Source organism: Equus przewalskii, chromosome 7 (genome assembly GCF_037783145.1).
Source record: "Equus przewalskii isolate Varuska chromosome 7, EquPr2, whole genome shotgun sequence".
In the NCBI taxonomy this organism is placed as follows: Eukaryota; Metazoa; Chordata; class Mammalia; order Perissodactyla; family Equidae; genus Equus; species Equus przewalskii.
Window position 1 is genome coordinate 23,194,400 of NC_091837.1, and position 15,132 is coordinate 23,209,531.

General features: G+C 42.6%; 1 protein-coding gene across 2 annotated transcripts in view; it reads right to left on the reverse strand.

Moving 5' to 3' along the window:
* ANAPC5 (anaphase promoting complex subunit 5) overlaps nucleotides 1-15,132 on the reverse strand; it is a 38,449-nt gene that overhangs the window by 13,051 nt on the left and 10,266 nt on the right. For both annotated transcript variants that reach the window (XM_008508212.2, XM_070628988.1), the window contains exons 5-11: nucleotides 14,195-14,261; nucleotides 11,065-11,166; nucleotides 9,630-9,820; nucleotides 5,475-5,556; nucleotides 4,512-4,601; nucleotides 2,910-3,091; nucleotides 1,638-1,773 (exon numbers count right to left, since the gene is read on the reverse strand). In XM_008508212.2, coding sequence (XP_008506434.1) covers nucleotides 1,638-1,773; nucleotides 2,910-3,091; nucleotides 4,512-4,601; nucleotides 5,475-5,556; nucleotides 9,630-9,820; nucleotides 11,065-11,166; nucleotides 14,195-14,261 — 850 coding nt within the window. The remainder of the gene's footprint in view (nucleotides 1-1,637; nucleotides 1,774-2,909; nucleotides 3,092-4,511; nucleotides 4,602-5,474; nucleotides 5,557-9,629; nucleotides 9,821-11,064; nucleotides 11,167-14,194; nucleotides 14,262-15,132) is intronic.

Consider the following 15,132-nt stretch of genomic DNA (forward strand, 5'->3'; position numbering starts at 1 on the left):
TGTTTAAGGGTGGGGTCAGTTGGGAGAATCCTACTTCAAAAAGCCACACGGAGACACTTTAAATGGGTGAACTGTATGGAGTGTGCATTGTATCTCAATAAACTTATTGGGGTAAAAAAGTCACATGGGGCTCACATCAAATATCCAACTGAGTGTTCACTGACTCTTTTGTTATCAACTGCTCCACTTAACCACGGAGCCAGAAGAGGGAAAGAAGCAATGTTAAAGAGGTTCCAGTGCCGTTAAGAGGGGAAAAAAACAAGAAAGTGATGAGCATGCAACATTTCTGGAGGAAAGCAAACAGCAAGTGCAGCTGGCCTACTGTTCGACGTCAGAAAGCTTGGCCATGCTTCCCAGGTACAGGAAGAAAGCGGCTGATGATGGCGCACACAGAACCCAGCAGCTAGAGCCAGCCATCCCCTTGGTTTACACAGCTACCTAGCGGACTGTAAAATGCTAAAATAGGGTTAGCAGAGGGAGGTATTTATAGACTTCTGAGAGGGGTAGAAACCACCCAAAGATCTTTAGGCTGCAGATTACGGAATATTGAGTGTTATGACACAACCTAACAATCATCATTGTACCACAAAAAGGTGGAGAGAAATAATTTGATCAAGGAAATGTACTTACAGCCAAAGCTGTAGTGAGACAGAGGGCTTTAGGTAAGAGGTTTCCCTGACCTCTTTCCATGAAAGGAGATAATTCTGAGCGAAGAAGAAAGACTAGAGCAGCATGAGAGCTGTGGTTTTTCGTTTTATTTTTTGAGGAAGGCTAGCCCTGAGCTAACATCTCTGCCAATCCTCCTCTTTTTGCTGAGGAAGACTGGCCCTGAGCTAACATCCGTGCCCATTTTCCTCCACTTTATATGCTGGACGCCTATGACAGCATGGCTTGCCAAGCGGTGCCATGTCCGCACCCAGGATCTGAACAAGCGAACCCCAGGCTGCCAAAGCAGAATGTGCGCACTTAACCACTGTGCCACCGGGCTGGCCCCTGAGAGCTGTTTTAATCAATCCCCTCCAAAGAGAATCAGGTAAAATTACTTGGGCTATAAATCAAAGTTATGTCCAATTCCACTGTCCTTCTTTGGAGTCAATCAGACTCGGGCTGGAGACCTAAGTGGCATTTACTGCTTATGGGTATAGGACTTAGCTACCTGGATCTCCGTTTCTTGCTCTGTAAAACAGGGATAATGATGAAGGTGACCTCAGGGGCTATGGTGAGGATTCAGTAAGATAATACACGTAAAACACTGAGCACAGGGCCTGGCCCAGAATAAATGTACAACGAGCATGAGCTACGATCATTTTAGCTGTACTTTTATTATGTTCTCCCTTTTCCTATAAACATACACAGCTCTATTACCTTAAATTTCAAAGATCCTTCTTTATTCTACATGTTACATGGAAACAGCTAGCCTCTTATTCCCTTCACTGATGCCCAAAGGGATCCAAGTTCAACAAACTTTGCAGACTCTACACCCAGTCCATTTCCACTGGCGGGATTGCACCTCTTCAGCCACCTGCATCCAATCAGACCTGTCCCAGACATGTCCAGTGCTTTTCTCAAGCTCTAGAGGGAAGAAATGGTGGAGCCTCCATTGCTCCAGAAGCACACTGGCCCGGCCACCCGCCTACCTGCTCCGCGTGCAGTTCTGCAAGGTGGCAGAGCGCAACGGCAAATGACTCGGTGTTGTTCTGCTGCACGCCCGCATTCACCGATTCCAGGCTGTTCATGCTCAGCAACATCTGGGCTTGCTGCAGTGCCATGGTGCTGGGTGAGGAGACGGAACAGGAATCCCCTTCAGTCCACAGACCCAGGCTACCCTCAGCCACGCCCTACAGCTATCTTGAGTGGAAACTGACGGAAGTTAGGCTCCGGCTTTGTCAGAAAGCTGCCTCCCAGCGCTGGTTCCCCACCCTCAGAACAAGCAGGGTGGAAAAGATCCTGGGTGTGCAGCCTTAAGGGAAATGTAGCAGCTACAGCACAACCAGGAGCTCCAAGCTCCAGACGCCCCCCGCTGCCTCTAATTCTCCCTGTGGTCATGGGTAAATTAGTTTTCATGGGTAAATTCAGACCGGATGCCATCCTGGCACCAGATGCTCTGGCAGTGTAAGCAGCAGCCAGGGTCTGCAGCTGTTTCAGACCAAATAATGCCAAAAAATTATCTCAAGTACAAAAACAAGACTTGTAAAATAGGCATTTCCTTTCATTATTGAATTCCTAGGAACAGCAGACTGTCTAGGTGAGAGGTCAGGTAGTGACAGGGCTCCAGGATTAAAACTCTGGTTCAGAAGCTTACTTCCAAGCTAAAGGAGGCTAAATGGAAATTAAACATGAGGCTGCAGATATCCCCTAGAACACACCTTGGCTAACTGGGAGCGACTTTCTTTACATAATAGCTTTGGGGTTCAGGGGGTGCTCCACTTGAGCGACCATGGCCCATGCCTCCTGCAAACGAGAAGAGGTTCCTGTCTGAGAGCACTCAGGCACAGCGCCTGGAGTCAGAGGACCTGGGTTTGCATCCTGGTTCTGTCACTGTTAACTCATTTGTGATCTTGGGCAGATCAGATGTGTGCGCCCTGGTTTACGAATCTTAGAATGGACATCAGCCACCAGTCTGCGCCCTGGTTTACGAATCTTAGAATGGACATCAGCCACCAGTCACCACACAGAGCAGTTGGGAGGAGTAAATAAGAATGGGCACAGGAAAAAACTTTGTAAAGTCTGAGCAAAGTACAGAATGACTTTAAACTAGAAAGCATTGTCTTTAATCCCCTGCACAAACAACTTCCATCAAAGGAGGAAAGACTGTCTGTTTGGCCTTCATAGAACCAGTTTATTAGCTTCTGCTCATCTCTACAAGGATTCACGCCCCCACAGCCTTCACAGTCTGCTTGAAGACCCACCTGCGGCCGTAGAGCCTCCAGATGGCCGTTTTCTGTGCGATACTGATATCGATGAGCTCTGACAGGCTGTGTTTCCAGTGTAGGAGGTCGGAGTCCTTTAGGGCATCCATAAGTTTGTTTGCTGTCTTCCCAGCAAAAGCCCTCTGCTGAACCAGGGACTGTATTCCCAGGGAGGCGAGGTACTAAGGGGACAGACATATCCACTCAAGACAGAGATTACATGACAGAATTTGTTGTGCTCTTCAGAAATCTGGCCTAGTTCACATTCCAGCACATGTACAGTGACAGCACTATCTACAAGGAAAGTACCAACCGCCTGCCCCTGCCCCTGCCCCATATGAGGCATGTTCCTGAAAAACTAGGGGTGGGAGAGGCTAATGGTACACCGAGAAGAGCCAGGGCTTCGACATTGATGGACCTGGACTTACACACTGCCTCTGCTGCTACTGTGTCACTTAGCTTCTTAGCCAAGCTTCAGCTTGCTCATCTGTAAAATGGGCATCAAACCTATCGTAAAGAATTACTGTAAGGATTAAAATGAAATTGTATATGGCAAACAGTGCTGGGCACATTATGTAGTAGGAGATTTTAAAACGATGCCTGTTATGAGCATAGTTATCTTTTCATTAACTTCTGGTATAATTTTCAAGGATGAAAGCTCAATTAAAAAAAGTCAGCTTAAATCCATAATAAAAATTGTCCTTAAGAAATCTATCATTTATTTTAAGGAGCCACTTACTTTTGTTGTTATGATCAATTCTGTACATGTAAGTTTCCTTTCCCAGAAATGAGTCAAATGGACAATTTACAGATTTAAAAAGCATATACATTAAATTATTAGACACATTACTTTCGATCTTACTGGACTCTGTTGCAAACTTTATGAGACAGAATGCTTAAGCAGTTTCACTGTCAATGGTTAAGTTTTCAGCAGACGTTTTTGAGACAGAACAAGGTTCTTTGAGCAACAATAATCCAGATTCCAACAGTCATTACTACTTCATGTGTGGAGACTATGCCCTTTCAATGCCCCCCAGTACGTGTCACTGAGGATTATAATTCAGGTCCTTCCCTGTCACTCAAATGAGAAAGGACGAATCTGCCCATCAGGTTTACTGGTTCCTGGCTTTGTTTATTGTTTAAAACAAGGATCAGCAAACTTGTTCTATAAAGGGCCAGACAGTAAATAATTTAGGTTAGCAGGGTCACATTTGGTCTCTGTTGCATATTCCTCTTTGTTGTTTTTGTCCCCCAACTATTTAAAAATGTAAAGCCCCTTCTTAGCTTGAGGGCCATACACGAGCGGGAGTGAGCCAGATCTGGCCCACGGGCTGTAGAGTTTGCCAATCCCTGGTTTAAAAATGAGCCTTTCTTAAATTTTTCTAAGTGACTATGTGGAAGTTAATGTTGATCAATAAACTAAACAAAGATCTCATTAAAATGATAAATGCAACTTTCACAGATGTTATAGGATAAAGGGAACAGGGAGAAACCTATCAAAGGAATTCAGTGGTTTGATTAATAATTAAGGTCACATGAAACTACCAAGAATTAAAAACCACACCATTTATTTAAACAATCTCACAGAAAGATGAGCCTTACCGGTAACCCAAAATGGACTGCTTTCTTCACAGAATGCTCTAGCAGAACATAGCTATCGGATCTCTTCTGCCCCAGCACATAAAGCCAGCTCTGGCAAGAGAAAGCATCAAAGTATTCCATGATGATGGCTAATGTTCTACTGAAATATCAGTGTGGTTGTAAGGAGGAATTAACAAGGGACAAAATAAATCCTCTGAAATATGCTTTCACAAATTATGAACCTAAATGAAACCCATCAAACATTAAAACTATCAGACTGAAATAAACAAGCCATTGATCTTCACCTCTGACAGCAGTGAGTGGCAAGGGTTCCAGAAAAAAAGCACGAAGCCCCCATATGGCTTGTAATTGAGAAAGCGAGATTCTCAGGTGATGATTGAGTTGTGTTCTGCTTGTGCTTGGTGTTTATGCCTCTACAGAACAACATCTCATGCAGTTACTAGGTGTTGGATACCCCTTCTGTTAGTGCTAATGTTTAATGCGGTAGTTTTGCGTGGCAAGTTGCTTTAAAATTTGTAGAGAAGAAATGCCCCCAGTGCAAAACAGATGTCAAGAATGAAGAAAGGTAGGGGCCGGCCCCGTAGCCAAGTGGTTAAGTTCGTGCGCTCCACTACAGCGGCCCAGGGTTTCACCGGTTCAAATCCTGGACACCGACATGGCACTGCTCATCGGGCCACACTGAGGCAGCATCCAACATGCCACAACTGGAAGGACCCACAACTAAAAATACACAACTATGTACCAGGGGGTTGTTGGGAGAAAAAGGAAAAATAAAATAAAATAAAAAGAATTAAGAAAGATAAATAAATATGGGTTGCTTTTCCTTAATTCCCATGACCATTTAACTAATTTGCCATCACTGCTAAGAAGCTTCCACCTGCAAAATAACTCAGTACAAATGGGGCCTTCCAAAGGCCAATTCAACCCATAGGCACAATTTCCAAGACAGGAGGGTGGCCTCACCAAGCAATGCTGGAGACACACGTGATCGTTGGACTCCTGGGCAATCCTAATAGCCTCCTGCAGGGCGAGCTCTGCCTGTTGACTAACGACAGACGGAACATTAATCTCTCATTAACAACCACAAACACGCGCAAGCGACGGTAACAGGGAGTCATCGGTAGCGTAATTCACCAGGGTGTAGGCCTCTGGGTTGGAAGTTGTAACTGTGGGCTTATTCCCTCAGAGGCACTCCCCTCCCCAGCAGCGAGAAACATCAACAGTGGAGACAGAGAACATGTCCCTTCTAAGGTGCGTTTCTACTGAAAGGGGCATGCAGTAACGGCTCTCCTTGATCTCAGCCCCTAAGATTTTTATTTTAGTTGTCTATCACTGAGGGGAAGGGCAAGGAGAGGAGACCGTATTTTACTTTTCATTGCATTCCTTTCTGCATTATTTAAATTTCTTTTAACTGTGGCATTTGACACTTTTATAATTTTTTCAAAACTAGTTGTATAAAGTAGCTTGAGGATATCCATTTCTAAGATTTTTTTTCTGCTCATGTGGTTCCCCTCCATCTGGAATGTCTCCCCCAGCCTCTCAACTTCCATGGAAATTCAGCCAACTATTCTTGGCCCCACTTAGCCCTCACTTCCGCAAATGCCCCAGAAATGCTATGTGTACCCCACCTTATGGTGCTCAAATACTACTGTGTATCACCTCCTATTTATTTAATCTGTGTTAATTTTATTTCTTCAACTAGTTTATAAACCTGTAGAGGTCACGGGCGATGCCTGAAACTTTGGGTTTCCCAGTGGCAAGTTAGAGAATAGTAGTCCTATTAATGCTGGGTCACTGAGAATCTCAAATAGAATCAGAAATTCTACGGGTATCACTTATTTAGGGAAAAATTTACATAACAAATTTTCTTTCAATACAAGCAACAGCCTCACACAATTTTCTCTTTTTTAGGAAGATTAGCCCTGAGCTAACATTTGCTGTCAATCCTCCTCTTTTTTGCTGAGGAAGACTGGCCCTGAGCTAACACCGGTGCCCATCTTCCTCTATTTTGTATGTGGGACGCCTGTCACAGCATGGCTTGATAAGTGGCGTGTAGGTCCACGCCTGGGATCTGAACTGGTGAACCCCAGGCTCCTGCAGCGGAACACATGAACTTAACCACTATGCCACTGGGCTGGTCCCCTCACACAATTAATTTTAATTGGGGAGAGCTGAACTGTTCCTCAGTAACTAATTGTTTGAATAAAGAAACAAGATATTTTACCTATTTTACATTTCTTTTAATGCTGAGATGCACCAGAACATAAGCCACTTGAGGGCAGGAAAAATATCTTCACACACAGGCCTTCAATAAATATCAGTTGATTTAACTTTATTAAAAATCTGATGACCAAATAGATAATCTTATGTTTAGAAAAAAGGCTTTTAGGATAGTTGTACAGATAGTATGCCAAAACAGGACTAAAGAGATTATTTTTCCAAGGTAGGAAGAAATGGTAGACTACCAACACAGAAACTTCAAGAAAGTCAGGCAAATCTTTGAAGGACCTTATGGTTTTCCATTACTGCTAACTGGAAAAGCCTCTGAGAAAAATTTTCAGTACAAGAGCAGGAGGCAAAATGATTGTCATATCTGGAATGCACTGGCTATCTACTCTTTTCAAAATGCCAGAGTAGAAAGGTCTGTACCCTCTAAACAATGGCTTACCTATATCATTCAGGGTAAAAGCCAAAGTCCTTAACTAGGCCTACAGGACCCTAAATGCTGACCCCTGCCACCTCTATGACCTCATTCTCTTCTATTCCCCCCTTACTTATAGCACTCTAACCACAACACTTGCTCCTCCTCATATATAGCAAGTAAATCCCTGCCTCAGGGCCTTTGCACTTGTTGTTCTAGCAGATTAGAACATTCTTCCTCCACATACACACAGAGACTACTCACTCCCTCAAATCCTTAAAATCTCCATTCAAATATTAAGATGGCAGAGGTTAGGGAGGGCTGAACTGCCCCCTTAACATTGAAACCAATTTCAATGTTAAAGAGATTTACCAATTGAGGAGTGAGTGATCTATGCGCAAAGCTGGAGGAAGCATGCTACTTATGAAAACAACAGCACTCCCCATCATCACTCTCTAAGCCCCCATCCCAACCTGTCACCACCTGAGACAACTGTGTTGAGTGCTGTTTATTGTTTATCTCCTCGGCTGTGAGATCCATGAGAACAGGGTTTTTTTCTTCTTTTTTCACTACTGTATCCCCAGAACCTAGAAGAGTACCTAGTACACAGTAGATATTCAATAAACAGCTATAAAGATTTTTAAGAACCCTCTACAATTTTGCTAGCTAAGTGACAGAGATTTACACAGGCCCATAGCTTCAGGACTAAAAAAAGAAGCCTGGACCTGAGTAAATCAGGAATTAATTAGTAATTAATTCCATACAGTTAGCTGCCTATCTATTGATAACGTTGTAAACATAAAGAAATTCTGTACATCAACAGATTATTTGTATCTAGAAGGCTGTATACAAATTTCCAAACCCTAGAACAAGCTGTTTGTAACACAGAAATAGGTTATTAGTAAATATTACAAATGGCTTTGCTACTCATTATGAGTACATAAAAAATGAAAGGCCATGATCAAAGGGGTTATTAAAGCTGGGCAGACAAAAAGAAGTTGACTATTAAAAGATAACACGGGGGGTTAGCCCCGGTAGCCTAGTGGTTAAGTTCGGTGCACTCTGCTTCAGCGGCCCAGGTTTGGTTCTTGGGCTCGGACCTAGACAACTCGCCTGTCAGTGACCAAGCTGTGGCAGTGGCTCACATACAGAAAAGCGGAAGACGGGCAACAGATGTTAGCTCAGGGCAAACCTTCCTCAGCAAAAAAAAAAAAAAGAGAGAGAGAGAGAGATAATACAGAATCTCACAAAATCATGGAGTTTTAGAGTAGCCTTAAACATTTTTTGTCACAAGCATCAATCTGACCCTTGAATTCCTTTAATGATGCCCCTGCTGTAGGCTTGAGCACTCCACTGACCCCGTCCTCCGATAGGTCTATACAAGGAAACTTCTTCCTTGTAAAGAACAAAAATGTTTTGCCCTTTAACTTGCACTCATGAGCTCTCCACCTTCTCTAGTAGTCACATCCTCCACTAATCCAAGCACTTTTCACATGACCTTTGACCTCAGGAAGATGTCAAACACATGCTGTGCTAAATCATTTATTCTCTAGGCTAAGCGTGCTCACGTCCTTCCCACACTATCCATGTGACCTGGCTGTGAGTGCCTCCAACAACACTGTTTCCCACACAAGCGCCAGCTTGTCCACGTCTCTTTCAAAATGTGACAACCAGGTGTTGCTCGGCCCAGACAGCAAGGGGCAGAAGTCCCAATTCTCGAACTTTAGACGCTATGCTTCCACTAATACACGCCAGAGTCTATTCAAAGATGCCTGTAGCAGCCACATTTCTCTCAAATGGGAAAAAGCCACTGGGGGAGGGGGAGAGAGACTCTTTCAATTAGAATTTCCTACCTTTTCATCATTATTCATATTACTTCATTGTTTTCAAAATAGCCTCCATATTTTGAAAGTTTTTATCCACTTAGCTTTACTTTCTAAACAATAATTGGTCAATTTTCCTATTTTGAGTCATTAAAATCATAGGCATATCTCAGCGACGGGAGAAGCCAGCATCACCTCACGGAGCCGCCTGAATTCTGTCCACAAGTGCAAACACGTGACTTTCAGTAAACTGTTTGGTCTTTCACCCAGTAAAGGCACAACTTCCTTCTGGCTTTTCAAAATACTCAAAACAGCTTTTACATCCCCATTATTACCTCAGAAAAATCCTTCTGGGAATCTCTGCCCTAATGACCTAATTTCCTTTTAATTCAATGGCTGTTGTTCTTAGAAGTAATGAAAGAAAGAGGCCGCGAACTAAGAGAGCAATGCTAGCTCGAGACAGCAGGGGGCAGACCACTCAGGCAGAAGGTTTTCACGAACTCTCATCCAGTGCAGAAAAGCTTCCCTCTTTGGAAGTTATGGACAAGCCCAGCTTGAACAGTCTCTTTCTTTCTTTTCTTCTTCTTTTTCTTAAAACAGCATTTTTTAAAAAATGCATCTCAATTACCATTTGAGAGTGAAACATAAACTCACTAGTGGCCGAAGCGGCAGTGCAGGGCGGCCAGGTTCAGGGCGGCGTATCTCAAGCTCCTGCCGTAGCCCTCTTCCCCGTTACTTTTGCTTTCGGCTCCAGTAAGAATCAGGCGGTCGAAATAATGAAGGAGGCTGTGTGTTGAACTGAAAACATCTTGGACCCGGAGGTTGTTTAAGTAGCTGAGGTAGTGCTAAAACAGAAACAAGCACCGTACTTCAAGTGTCGTGCTAAGACTAATGCAGAGAATTCCACGGGCTGCAAACCCCCGTGCATCCCCCACCCTTCTAGCAGGATGGTCATAGTTTAGCTTAATCTCTTCTCCCCAGGCAGAATACAACAGGTTCAGGATACACTGGTTTGTCCCCTCGCCAGGGAGTCCCCAAATGAAAAACGGGAGTTCCATCAGCATTTGTGCCAGTGTTTATCCTAAATATACATCCGCTATGCCACTAATGATGTTCAGACCCATGGGTGAGAAAGGGTGGAGGGGGAAACTCAGCTAGCTCAGCTATTAAGGAATATTGCGAGTTCAGAAGTAAAGATTTTAAAACCTGAATCACATAAAAATTACAAAATTAATTTTTCTGAATGTCCAAGTTAAGAAACAGTGAGACTTTTACCAGTTTACTGAGTTATCTTGTACTTTGACACTCTTTTCATTTTGTTTGATTCACTGTTAAACTTCCCTCCAGAAGGCAGATCACAGTTACTAAGAAGCAAAACAGACACATTTCTAGAGGTGAACAAAGTCAGACGTCAAATCCAGGTACTATTAAGGAAGTTTTCAAGGGGCCGGCCCAGTGGCGCGACGGTTAAGTGCGCATGTTCCGCTTTGGCGGCCCGGGGTTCAGCGGTTCAGATCCCAGGTGGGGACATGGCACCGATCATCAAGCCATGCTGTGGCAGGCATCCCACATAGAAAGTAGAGGAAGATGGGCACGGATGTTAGCTCAGAGCTAGTCCTCCTCAGCAAGAAAAGGAGGATTGGCAGATGTTAGCTCAGGGCTGATCTTCCTCAAAAAAAAAAAAAAAAAGTTTTCAGGGTAAAAATCCAATAAGGATTTTTGAATTCTTATTGAATAATGAAATTACTTAAATTTAAAAAATAAAAACTGACTGAAGAAAGGAAAAGAAATTTTAGCCCCAAAACAAAAAAAATCAGTCTATTCTAGTACTTCCCACCCAAAGTTCACATCAGACAGATGATGAATAAAGGGAACATCAATGGATTGAAGAAATTCCCATTGGCCCGGGGATGAGGAGGGGGAGGGAAAAAGCTTTGCAACCTAGGCTGAGTTGTTGACTTGCCAACAACGTGATTTCCCTCCAAGAACCTGAGCCAATGGACCAGTCCTCATTTGCAGGGCTGCTCAATATGAAGAGGAGTCTCATCGTTGCTTTCCAACTCCACAATAAATTCTGGGAAAAACTCACCGCTTCGGCAAAATCAGGATTAAATTTCAACAAGTTGTTCAATTCTTTCTGCAAAGAAGCTGGAGTGAGGGCTTTAGTTTCATCATTCTTTAACAAAGAAGCCTAAAATTTAAAAATGACAATTCAGTAGAAAGAAAGGGCCAATAAACATGTGGAAATGAATTCTAAATAGCATCACCTGATTATTTTCTTTTCCATAGCTACTCTCCTCTTGACCATACAGAACACTTTTCCCTCTTCCTGAAACACAAGCCTCCCAACCACCACACACTTCCCCCATGCAAACTCCTGCTCATCCTTCAGGCCCCAATTTAGACTTCAGCCACCTGCTTCTACCACCTTGTAGACTGGGTCCCATATAAATGCCTACATGCTCCCATAGGCCCCTTGCACTAACCCTTCCTGGAGTGCTTATCAAACTATACTAAAAGTGCTAGTCTAGGGGCCGGCCCCGTGGCCAAGCAGTTAAAGCTCTGTGAGCTCTGCTTCAGTGGCCTGGGTTGGCAGGTTTGAATCCCTGGCACACACCTCCTCCACTCATCAGCCATGCTGTGGAGGCATCCCACATACAAAACTGAGGAAGACTGGCAGAGATGTTAGCTCAGGGCAAATCTTCCTCACCAAAAAAAAAAAAAAAAAAGTGCCAGTCTGACCCCATGCCAGACTGTAAGCACCCTCAGGGCAGGCAGTGTGTACGTCCAGCACTGCGAAGAGCCAGGCAGCACACAGTTGCCCTATTCTTGGTTATATGTTTCCTATGGATGATGCCAGCAACAACTATATAAAATACATAGAAAACTAGTTCCAAATTAATATAAGTACTTAACTGGGTTTTCAACCCTTCAATTTTACCTAGACACATTTTTCTTTATAAGTAATAAGTTCTAATTCTTTTTTTTTTTTTTAAGACTGGCACCTGAGCTAACATCTGCTGCCAATCTTTTTCTTCTTTTTCTCCCCAAAGCCCCCCAGTAAACAGTTGTATATTCTAGTTGTAGATCCTTCTGGCTCTGCTACGTGGGATGCCACCTCAGCATGGCTTGATGAGCAGTGCTAGGTGCACGCTCAGGATCCAAACTGGTGAAACCCCAGCCCACCGAAGTAGAACATGCAAACTTAACCACTTGGGCACGGGGCCAGCCCCAAGTTCCAATTTTATTTTAATTAATTATATCATTAGAAGAAGATTCCAAAAACATGGAAAAGTATACAGAAGAAAAAAAATCATCTGTAAACCTCCACCCAGAAATAACACTATTAATACATTAGTGTATCTTATTCCAGCCTTTCTTCTACGTGTGTGTATACAGATATGTATATGTGTGTATATATATATATATTTACTATATTTTTAATAAAACTAGAATATGATATGTAATTTTACTTGCTGCTCTTTTAATATAAACTTTCTCTCAAAGTCTTTGAAAATATGATTTTTAAAGCAAAACTATTAACCCTTTGTCGTTTTTATTGCAAATACTTTTTCACCTTTTGTTGTATGCCTTTTAATTTTGTTAAAACAGGTTCTGACATGCAGACGTTTTTAATTTTTATGCTGAAAAATCAAATGATCTTCTCCTACGTGTTTTCTCCCACAGCTTTTATGTTTAGAAAGTCTTTCCTCACATAGAGATCTGTTAAAAGTTAATACGTAGCTCCTTCCAGTCTAATTACAGCTTTCAATATTTACATTTAATCCTTTAATCTATCTGTAATGCTCCAAGGTGTGAGGATGAGGTGAGGACCCAGGTATATTTTCTCCTCAATAGTTAACCAATTGTCTACACGGGTCTTTCTAATCTGAAATTCATCTGCAGGGGCGATTCTATCACTTTTATCTAGGTTTAAACATTACAACTTTCTGTAGAAAGAAAATTAATGACAAAATTAGAGAAAACTAGAAAAGTAGAGCAAAAATCCAAATTCTATGCTGAAAACATGAGAGAAAAACGTTCACCTTATGTCACCAAGAAAAGGAAAAAGCAAGGCTCAAAAGCACGAGCAGGAAATGTATGGGGTGAAGTGTACTGATGTCTGCAACTTGAAATGCATCAAAAAATAAAATGAGGGGCTGGCCCGGTGGCGCAGAGGTTAAGTTCACACATTCTGCTTCTCTGCGGCCCAGGGTTCGCCAGTTCGGATCCCGGGTGCGGACATGGCACTGCTTGGCACGCCATGCTGTGGCAGGCGTCCCACATATAAAGTAGAGGAAGATGGGCAGAGATGTTAGCTCAGAGCCAGTCTTCCTCAGCAAAAACAGGAGGATTGACAGATGTTGGCTCAGGGCTGATCTTCCTCAAAAAAAAAATAATAAAATAAAATGAAACAGTGGCTAGATGCACAGATATATGATAAAAACAGAGCAAAATATTATAGAATCCAGGTGATGGGTATTCACTGTAGAATGCTTTTCAATTTTTCTTTTTGTGTTTTTTTTTAAGATTGGCACCTGAGCTAACGATTGTTGCCAATCTTTTTTTTTTTCTGCCTTTTCTCCCCAAACCCCCCCAGTACACAGTTGTATATTTTAGTTGTGGGTCCTTCTAGTTGTGGCATGTGGGATGCCACTTCAGCACGGCCTAATGAGCAGTGCCATGTCTGTGCCCAGGATCCCAACCACCAAAACCCTGGGCTGCTGAAGCAGAGCATGAGAACTTAACCACTACACCAAGGGACCAGCCCCTTTCTTTCTGTTTGAAAATGTCCACAATAAGATGCTGGGAGAAGGGAAGTCGGTCTTCTAAATCATGTTTTTGGGCTGTCAGTCACACACCACTACAAAATGAACCTCCATTATAACTCTAACTGAAAAATACAATCACACACAAAATAGGAAGGAACACAACTACAACTGCATTGTTAGTGAAGAAAAGAGGACCGAGAGTAAGGAATAATGCAGATTCACTAATAAGCCTACTAACGTAACAGGCATATGTCATGACATGTAATGTCACAGAAAATATGTAGAAAACTAGTTCCAAATTAATATTAGTACTTAACTGGGTTTTAGATCCTTCAATTTTACCTAAATTTTTCTTTATCACTAATAAATTCTATTTTAATTCCTTATATCATTATAGAAAATTTTTAAAAGGATTAAAAAAAGTTCATGATAAATTACAAAACATACCTGTTGAGAAAGAAAAAATTCTGCTTGTTTTTGGGACAGAGGCCCACTGCAAGACACCTCCTCTTCTCTAGAAAAAATAAAATTAAAATAATAAAGAATTACACAATAGTGAAAATGGTAACGCTTACAAAGTCAAATACATTCTTCATCAGAGCAGTTCAAAACGAAATTCTCTCTTCACAGGAATAGAAAAAACATACTTAAAAAGTGATGTTGAATGACCTGCCAAAGTTCATGCAATATAATTACGGACAGACACAGATCTCAATTCTACACAGCTCCCAGCGTAATCTTTCTAAAATGCAAATCTATCATGCCAGCCCTGATTTAAAGCCCTTCAGTGGTATCCCATCACCTTCTAGAATAAAGCCCCTACTGTTTAGCAGGACAGCTGTGACGCTTCATGGTCGTCCTACCTTTCACGCTCTCCTCTGCCGTCTTTCTTAGCCACACTCCAGCCCTGATGAACTACGTACAGGTCTCCTGTCATGCCAAGATACCCCCCGCTGCTTCCTCGGCCTGCAGAGCCCATGGTCCCACCCACTGTTGGGCTGTTGTACACCCTCCACCATACAGGATTACCTCAAGTGGCATATCCTCCACGAATCTCTCCTGGCATTTCTCATTTGACCTCCCACTGTCTCCTAGAGATGCTTCTAACAGCACCTAGGCCTTGCCACATTTGGTGGTTCTCACTTGTATTTGTACATGAATACCCAGTCCATGCCCAGGCACACAGCACTCAGCGTTTGGGAAATGAATGAATGAAGAGTTTCTAACTCCTTGCTACAGATATAAGATGGTGCTGTATAGAGCATGTAGAGAGCAGGAAAAAGGGGCTTTACCTAAGAAAAAACCACTTGCCTAGAAGTTTAGATTACGCAGAATCAATAAAAAAGAAATGCGCTGATATAAATTGAGACTTGAGAAATCTATAC